Genomic DNA, 9,745 nt, shown 5'->3' with positions numbered 1-9,745 from the left:
AATAAATAATTATTATCTTTATAAAAAAATTATATTATTAAACCAAATATAAATTACTTATTGTACATAAATTAAATTATAAAAAATTTGAATTAAAAAATTACACAAAAAATGAGGAATTTCAAATAGTTAATTTGATACTAATATCGATATACTTTTGTCAAATTTTTATGAAATATTCAAACATATATTTTATTTAAAAATAAAAACATTATCGCAATCTCAAAATCATATAAAGCCATATTATAACATCGACTGAGATAAAGAATAAAATGAAATATTAAAATCACGATGTATCTCGCTACATTGCGCGAGTACCCTTCTAGTATTATTTTATAGGACTTAAGTTTATAAAACTAAACATTTGTGTGTTTTTATCTAAAGATGTTATAACAAGTTTATATGATGTTTTAAAAAGCTGTTTAGAATACTTTTGAAACAAAATGTTAAATTAGTTATTTTTGAGTACATTATTTAAAAAAATGTCTTATAAAACAAGTATCCTATAAGAATATTTGTTTATTAAGACAATTTCTAATAATATCATATAAAATAACTAATAAGACATTTTGTACCATAAATATTTTAAAAAGCTTGTTATGATATAAAAACGTTACAGTGATTATGAATATGTGACATAAATGTTACAAGCAGTTGACTAATTGACAAGTCAAAGCAGTTGACTAGTCAATTTCTTTAGCACTTAACCTTCAAACAACAGCAAAACCCCTGGCTCTCTCCATAACAATATTTGAAGTGAAAGCAAAGAAAACTCAACCTTCATCATCAACTACAATACTCCCTTACTGTCTCCTCTCATTTCCATGATCACCATGGAAACCCAAACCCTACCGGAAAACCACCCCCCACCACCACCACCACCCGCCGTGGACTACAGCTCCAATGTAGACACCTCCCGTACGTTCCGCTCCGTGAAAGAAGCCGTAGCCGTCTTCGGGGAGCGGTTTCTCACCGGAGAAATCTTCTTACCAACGCCTAAACCCCCATTTACTTTACCCAAACATGAAACCCCACCGTGGAAATCTGCACATAGCCCCCAAACTTCATGGAAATCATGCTCGTCTTCCCGAGAAAGCCAAGAAGAATCATCGTCGTTTCTGGTTGCTTCCATGAAAAAGATTCAGTCGGAACTCGAAGAAACAAAGAAAGAGTTGAAGTTACTGAAAGAGAGAGAGTCCGAGACGGAGGTGGCGTTGGCTTCTTTAAACGCCGAGCTCCACAAGAACATGTCAAAGATCACGAAATCTGATCAGGCGGCAGAGAATGTAGCGGCGTTGAGATCGTCGTCAGGGTTGGATCTGGTGGTAAGCGGCGGTGGACGGAGGAAGACGGTGGAGAGGAAAATGGTGAAGAAAAAGCCTTTGATTCCTCTACTGAGAGACTTATTTTCAAAGAAAAAGAGAAAATCAAATGCTCCATTTGTAAATCCAGTCTACACATCTTCTCGGATGCATTGGATTTCAAAACTAGGGTTTACGTGATTACATTTTCATGCATGCATCATCTTAAGAGTGAATTTCATAAATCGTTTTATAATTGAAGTTTTCTGGGTACTTGTTATACGAGAAAAGGTTGTGATAAGAAACGTTCAATTTTTAGCGTATGAGTTATGATAAAAGTTTGTGATGGTTGAGTTTCTGCACATCATATTGATATATTTATTTTTGATACTAATATTGATATATTTATTTTTGAAATTTTATAATATCTTCTAATTTATATCTTATTTTAAAAATTAAAAATTTCCAACACCACATAAACACCGTATTAAAACATCTACAGAGACAGAATAAAACGAAACATTAAAATCGAAGTATATTTCATTATATTGCACGAGTACCCTTGTAATATTATATTGTTATTTATTTGCACCAATTATTGATGTTGAGAGGCCAGTCAAATCGTATTCTCTTAACATCAAGAATATGGGTATGAGCTCAACCACTTTGATGTTTGGTGGCAAAGTCCCATCATCGACCACTATCGATATCTTTGTCCACACAAAAACCCATTAAGAATTTTTGTATTGGAAGATTCGAGATCAATCAAAAAAAATTCCTGAATTACAAGTTGTTTGAATAATAATACCGAGTTTGAAATAAAATCAAGAATTATATTGACATGTGACATGATGGGTAGTTTGCTAATTCTCGTACGAAGCACGATTGATTGTCTAAACCCGGCTAATGTCTAGAAGTGCCTATATAAAACATGGTAATACGGGTCACGTTTCGAGGCATGTAGATTATCAAGTTGTGACATGCATGTATAAGAAAAATCACTATCTTGAAAGAGAAATAATCCATAAAGCCATTTGTTTTTCTAAGAACTTAAAATGTTATTTTTTAATCCTTAAAATGTAGTCGTAATATTTTTTTAAATTATATAGAAATCCATTAAGATCTTCTAAAGATTTATTTATGATGATTTTAACACACACACACATATATATATATATATATATATATAGGTGGAGGTATAAACGATAACATCTTCATTTTATGAGAACATCCTTATAACATGTGATAATACGCGTGAGGGGACCATGTAATGTGCGGACGACGTGTTCTACGACTTAGGCAGCGTCAAAGGTTGTTTGCGTCTATGATTTAGTATCGCATGTAATGGTCTTGATGGATTATAATATCATATCAACAACACTCTTATCACATGTGATAGTACTTGTGAAGGGGCTTGGTGGTGTAAAGGCGACTTGGTCCGCAACCAAGATCGCATCGAAAATCGCTCGCGACTCTGATTTAGTATCACATGTGATGTAATAATAGTATCACATGTGATTGTCTATATTAAAAGGGTGTTCTTGCATTTTCGTAAAATGAAAGTATTCTCGTTTGAACCATTTCCTCTATATATATATATATATATATATATGTGTGTGTGTGTGTGTGTATGTGTGGTAGTACTACGGGTATTGTTTTCGCATAAAATAAATAATTTAAAACCTACTTTTGAAATGTAAAATTTTATAACTATAAATGTGAATGAGAAGCAAATTCATGATTTACTTTAAGGTTATGTGTAACAAACTAACTGATAAGTTAACTAATATTTAAGAATCTAGTTGATGAAGTAAATACGTTTGTTAAAACTAAATGATAAACGAGTTGAGAAATGTAAAATGTTTAAAAATGACATGTTTTAAAAAATTAATAAACTTTAACATTTCATAATATATTAAAACAATTCAATAATAATATAGTATGTTAATTACATATGATAAAAAATTAAATAATATATATGGTAGTTAATAGATTTCATTTTGACTATCATTATTATATATATTTAAAAAAAATTGAATTTGAACTACAAAGATGGTGTCTGATTGGTTTGAGCTTGACTCCAAAAGTCAAAAATACCAGGAGGTCTCAGGTTCAAATCCAATAAGAAATAAAAATCCTCTTGTGGCCACGGAGGTTCAAATGCGGTGTTGGATGGTTCATTGTATGTAATATATAGATATGCCATTTATCTTTTGATTAAACTACGATTTTTGTTTATGCGGTATGTTATGTATTATGACTTTCATTTACGTGAATTCAAAATTACAGTCTTCATTCATGTCGTTTACAATTTATTGTTGTTCCGTTTATGAGGCTAACTTGTTTATATAAGGTACGGAAACAACCAGGCGCGTTTCTAACGTTTTATAGGCACCGGGATTTTACTGCAAAACATCAAACTTTTGTATACAAGAAATCTTTTATATTCTAATAAAAAAATAGAATTCATGCACATAAAACATTCAAAATGATGAAGAATATATCAAAATTTAACTTTTTACATATATTATTTTTGTAATATAATTAATTAATAAATATTTGAATCCTTAATATAATACGAAATTCTTTTTGGCTTCTATTAGATACCAAAAGATTTTGTCCCCTTTTATTTACTAATTTTTTAACTACTATTATATATTAAAAAAATGGATCCCTATTTCTTATGGACCCTCGACGTGCTCAGGCCGTCCTCCCTAAAGATGGCCCTGAAAACAAAAATGAATTGTGTAACTATATAGACAAAAAAAAAAAAAAAACGAATGAGTTAGGTTCCAACGAAGGGAAGTTATGGTAAAAAATATAAGAAGAGATCTCCACTCTTGGATCAATCATAGTTGAATATCAACATTAGTGAGGTGCACTAAGATGCACCAGATCAATGGCCTTCTAAAGTGCATCATGAATGGATATTAGATTAAAAGTGATTAAGGGTTCAGATTCTGTTCACGCTTCTCACACGATTCTTTGCATATAAATGATAAGGATGAAAAACTTAATTTTTTTAATCGAAGAAGAATCGTGTAGAAGTGTGAGAAGAGATCTGGACCCTTGATCACATTTAATCTCAAACTCATCCATGAATCGCTTGATACAAGGATTGCTCCAATGTATCTCGATCTTGATGCATCTACTTCTAATGTGCATCCAAGGACAAATATCCTTATTATATTTCTCACTGAAACCCTACCCTTTTTAACCTCCTTTTATTTTTACAAAACTGATCGACAAGAAATCATGTGGTTGATTTTGTTGACATAGGACTACACAAAAAACTGTCAAATCGCTCCACTCATCCAACCTAATAAACCCAACCGTCATTAAATCACCAAACCCAACCGTTAATTAAGAAAGTTAAAACTAACCTAAACCCAACCCAACCCAACCCAACCAAATAAATTTTACTTTAATAAATATAAAATTCGTTTCATATATACTATATTATAAAACATTTGACAAAAACTTTTAATTTTTTTTATGCATAAAGTACTGTATATTGATGCATATTATTTAAAATTTAAAATTACAAGTAAAATATGCATAAATACAACTTATTAAAGCTCGATGTTTGAATTCGAACAACTAATTGCGGATAAACATGATCAAATAGAGGATAAACAACTCATTTTAAAATATTAAAAATCTAAAATATAATTAGGATAATTATCGAGTTCTAACAACATAATTAATTATTATCTTTATAATAAAATTATATTATTAAACTAAATATAAATTATTTCGTTATTGTACCTAAATTAAATTATAATAAAAATATTGAATTAAAAAATTACATAAAAAATGATGAATTCTAAATAGTTAATTTAATACTGATACCGATATATTGTTGTCAATTTTTTATGATATCTTCAAATTTATATTTTATTCAAAAATAAAAACATCATCGTTTTCTCAAAATCACATAAGACTATATTATAACATCGATGAAAATAAATAATAAAATAAAATACTAAAATCAAGATACCATATTATAACATCGATTAAAATAAAAAATAAAATAAAATATTAAAATCAAGATGTATGTCGTTGTATTAGAAGTGTATCATTCTAATTTTTCTACAATTTGTACAATTTTAAAATAAAATTCCAATTAATTTTGGTCCACTCTCTTCCATCACCATGAGAGGCTAAATATGCCATGACAGCCTCTTCATATTGCAACAAATTTTCTAGAGAGAGAATTAGGTTTTTCTGCTGCTATTTTGTTTTACACAACGGTGAAGAAGATGCAGGGTGCTGCGATCTTGAGCCATCCGTCCTGTTCATACGTCTCTAGGCCACAGCAACAAACCCTAGATTACCCATCATCGCTTTATGCTTCTTCTTCTTCTTCCTCTTCACCTACGCCGCTTTTCTCCAGGGTAGATTTTAATATTATTAATCTTTATGTTTCCTTATGCACAATTCTTGACTTCTTTGCTGGCTTTTAATTGTTGAACGATTGCAGATTTCTTCTGGTGTTTTGGGCAATCAATTCTCTTTTGCAAGGGGCGGTTCTAGGTCAGCAAAAATTCGATTTTCATCATCAACCCGTTGGAAAGGTATGATTTTGCGTCTGCTTTTGTGATCCCTGAAGATATTGTTATCTATGAGGTAGTGGTTCGGAATTAGAGTTGTAGCTCATCTAATTCAAAATTTCCGTTGCTTTTGCTCCATTCTAATTTCAGTTTTTTGGAATTAAACATGTCTAGGATCTTGTTCGAAAGCTTGGGTTTGAAGTGCTAACTTTTGAGTTGGAATCGAAGTCCTCTTAGTTATAAATTTTGGACCAAATTCACGGGAGTTTCTGTTTGGAGCCATGGAATGGAAGTTCCTATGCACCCTAGATGATAAGGCAATTAGAGATATGATACCAGTAAACATTCACATATCAAACAAACATAGACGATAAGAGTATTAGAGATGGTGATGGTCTCATGGGCAATTCTTAGAGTGAGTGAGTAAAACATCCTCAGCACTTTGCTTGGCAGTCTTTGTATATTATATGCAAGGATACTGGTTGATAATTTGCTGTAAAGGCTCACTTAAGACCATAATTTCATTGATGCATATATGAATTATAAGCTGAATGGTGTGTCCCTCTTGGCACATGACGGCTGGTAATTCGCTCAGTAGTAGAGCACTAGAGCCTTGTCGTTGTTAACGGCAATTTACTACTAACAAACTAGTAGTAAGAGCATATGGATATACTAAGATTTAGAAGATGCAAGTTAGATGGTTCAAAAATCTCATGATATGCACATGGGATCTGAATACAAGAAATTAACAATCTAACAAGTCTAATCCTGCATTTTCTTGCTAGACCTTCAGATACCGGCAGGAAGGTTATGATTTGGAAGTGTTAAATTATCTCTTCCCACTCTTTTGTTCCTGCAAAAGTGGCTTATAAATTGAATCAGATGCTAGAACATGAGTAGTTGCATCTAATTTGCAAGAATTTATGGTATTTACTGTTTGAATCTCATGGTTAAAGTAAATTCTTACTTCATACATGTGGTGTTTCATGGCAACTTGTTACAGAACATGATATGCTCGGATGAGCAATGAATAGTTGAGACATTTCCAAGATTGTTAATGTAATAAGTTATAAGTTATTCTCCAATAGGTGTCAAAGACAAAATACTTTGTGTGTGTGTGTGCACGTTAACTTAAATGATCAAGTAAACGTATGAAATTGGTGCATCTGACATCCAATAGAAACCGAGCATATTCAATATTCGTGCTACTCAAGGAAGGATTGAAGGAATATAAGATCTTCAAGATGGCTAGATTTGGTTTTGTTGGTGATTTTAGTGAAATTGTCGGTTCATTTTGTGCAATTGGATTCACAAGAGAATGTGGGGTTGTTAGTTAAGTTATAACACGGCTTAGGAGGTGTGGAGTACACATTCGTGTAAGCTAACTAGAACCCGGGATTGTTGGATGCTTTTGTATAGGGAGGGTTTAAGTGGTAGAGGGCAGTGCACGAGCGTGTGTTTTTGGTCATCAGAAGAGAAGGGCCATGCTTTGATACCAAAGGCTGTGCACGGGCTGTGCGTTTTTACACATGGAACACGCTTAGGTTGTGCGTTTTTCATCAGAAGGTTATCAGCTCTATATAGCTGATGGTGCACTAGCCAGCTGATGGTTCTGTTATGTTCAGCTAGCTGATGGGTCTATCAGTTGATGGTTCGGCTAGACGATGGTTCATTTTTGTTTAGCTCGTTAATGTTCAGCTAGCTGATGGCTGAATAGTGTTCAGCTTTGCTTAAGGATTGCCCTTCGTGTTCAGCTCTAGGTAGCTAATCATTGGCCATTAATTTGTACTTGCCTTCTCTGTAACTGCCCATTCCTTATTTCAAGAAATCATTTCCATTTAATGGGGAGTTATTCTTGGCATTAATATAGGAGTGGTTACAGCTCTCTAAGTTTAAAAGGGAATGATTTCTGCCACAGTAGGGACTGACGATTTGAGTTTCGTGATACCCAGGCTGATTAGGGTCGAAATATCACTTAAGGGAAGCGAGCTCTCACGCGTCTCAAGTTTTATCCAAGTTTCTTGGGACTCATTGTTTTCTCATATTTTCTGGAATTGCTCCAACAGGTTCATTGGAATGAAAGTATTAAAGCCGGTTAAAAGATTTCTGGCAGGCATAGTTGATGATGACAATGAGAGATGACAAGGAGAGTAGGAAGAGTGTCAGTTGAGGGGATGAGGAGGAGGGAAAGGCCGAGGAGGACATGGGATGAGCAATTGAGGATGAACATGGCAGCCTTAGACATTTTCTAGAACATAACATCAACCTCTGATAGGAGTACTTGGAGACGAAAGACTAGGGTACCAAACTAGATGTGGGACCTTTAGCTAGCGTGGTCGGGCAGAAGAGAGTTGAAGAGGTTGGGGGTAGAGTGCCTGCAATTTAGGTTAGGGTTGCAGTTTTGCCTTTTGCTCTGTCTGTATTCTTCTTTACTTGCTCTATTTGTTTTGTCCTACGTAGTGTATCTTCTCAATATACCTACTTGTTATCTTTTTTATTGTATTTCTCATTCTATGTTCACCATGGGCTAGTCTTTGCTTCCTCTACAAGTTTGCTTGCACTTCTGCACAAGCCGGGGGTCTTCATGGAAACAGCCGCTCTACTCTTTGGGGTAGAGTGTCTGTATACACCCCCCAAAAAAAACACTGCTTTGAGTGGGTTTTGCCGGGTCAATTTGTTTTTTTTTTTTTATAGTTATTGATGACACTAGGAAAACTTGTTTCCATTTTTACTTGATATAGCAGGAACTCTTATAAATGCTCGTGTGGCGTGATAATCATTTTGCCGTAGCTAACCTTTAATCACCTGTTGCAGTTGTGAAGGCTGTCGCTACTCCAGAATCGGCTGTTGAATTACCTCTTACAGCAGAGAACATTGAGAGTGTATTGGATGAAATTCGACCGTATCTGATTGCAGATGGAGGAAATGTTGCATTACATGAAATAGATGGAAACATTGTTCGCTTAAAACTGCAAGGGGCTTGTGGTTCCTGTCCAAGTTCTGTAACCACCATGAAATTGGGCATTGAACGCCGTTTGATGGAGAAGATCCCTGAAATTGTTGCAGTCGAACCAATCCCAGATGAAGAAACTGGCCTTGAGCTGAATGAAGAAAATATAGAGAAGGTATTTTTCACCAGTGAGTTTGATTTGCAATAAACAGGATACAGGTTGGATGGAGCTAATTGCTCATGTCAGACTATTGTAGGTTTATGTGTGTGTGTGTGTGTGTGTATATATATGTTGAAAAATGTTGTTTCTTGATCTGATTCTGTAAGTATACATATTAGGTGTTGGAAGAAATAAGGCCATATCTTGTTGGGGCAGCAGGCGGATTGGTAGAACTGGTGTCAATCGAAGAGCCAATAGTGAAACTACGGTTGACAGGTCCAGCAGCAAGTGTAATGACGGTAAGAGTAGCACTGACTCAAAAACTCCGCGAAAAAATACCCGCTATAGCTGCCGTTCAGCTTTTACAATAGATGCTGTGTAAGATCTTGGAACTAAAGGAATCGGTTTCAAACTCCAGGGATCTCCTTTTCTACAGTATACCTGTACATTTTTTAGCTGTGTGTTGATATGAGAAATTAGGCAGCTACATTTGTACCTGTATCGAATAACTAATCACAGTAGATTTGCCTTGTAATAATATCTTTCCAGCCTCGCCTCCGAGTGGGATATACGATTGTTATGAATCCACATCCGTACAATTTCGTTAATTTTTATTAATATAAAATACTTGAATACAGAGATATATACAATTTTAATCTACTTCCTGATTTTATCATAAATTTTTTTTAAAAAAATGTTGCCCTGTCGGCTGTCGCTACAAACTCGTATGTAAATGGTATGATTCAAACCCGGGTTGATTTTTGTCGATATTAATTCCAGG

At 33.9% G+C, this 9,745-nt stretch overlaps 2 protein-coding genes across 2 annotated transcripts; both read left to right on the top strand.

Moving 5' to 3' along the window:
- The first annotated feature begins 833 nt into the window (after positions 1-833).
- On the top strand, positions 834-1,638 carry LOC112508049 (WEB family protein At1g75720-like). Its single transcript, XM_025112833.1, has one exon. The coding sequence runs from the start codon at positions 834-836 to the stop codon at positions 1,500-1,502; it is 669 nt and encodes a 222-aa protein (XP_024968601.1). The 3' UTR covers positions 1,503-1,638.
- A 3,812-nt stretch (positions 1,639-5,450) lies between these two features.
- LOC112507591 (nifU-like protein 2, chloroplastic) lies at positions 5,451-9,572 on the top strand. Its single transcript, XM_025112239.1, has 4 exons — positions 5,451-5,698; positions 5,785-5,878; positions 8,669-8,979; positions 9,144-9,572. Exons 1-4 carry the CDS (start codon positions 5,564-5,566, stop codon positions 9,333-9,335), a joined length of 732 nt encoding a protein of 243 aa, XP_024968007.1. The 5' UTR covers positions 5,451-5,563; the 3' UTR covers positions 9,336-9,572.
- Positions 9,573-9,745: the final 173 nt, after the last annotated feature.

The sequence above is a fragment of the Cynara cardunculus genome (assembly GCF_001531365.2).
Source record: "Cynara cardunculus var. scolymus isolate 2C chromosome LG 2, CcrdV1, whole genome shotgun sequence".
NCBI lineage: Eukaryota > Viridiplantae > Streptophyta > Magnoliopsida > Asterales > Asteraceae > Cynara > Cynara cardunculus.
This window is presented reverse-complemented; position numbering and strand designations above follow the sequence as displayed.

Excerpts from the sequence above, each read along its gene's own strand:
- LOC112508049 (XM_025112833.1), top strand. The coding sequence starts at position 834 with ATGGAAACCCAAACCCTACCGGAAAACCACCCCCCACCACCACCACCA.
- LOC112507591 (XM_025112239.1), top strand. The coding sequence starts at position 5,564 with ATGCAGGGTGCTGCGATCTTGAGCCATCCGTCCTGTTCATACGTCTCT. Across the intron at positions 5,879-8,668 it reads ATCATCAACCCGTTGGAAAG|TTGTGAAGGCTGTCGCTACT; the intron begins GTATGATTTTGC and ends CACCTGTTGCAG. Across the intron at positions 8,980-9,143 it reads ATGAAGAAAATATAGAGAAG|GTGTTGGAAGAAATAAGGCC; the intron begins GTATTTTTCACC and ends TATACATATTAG.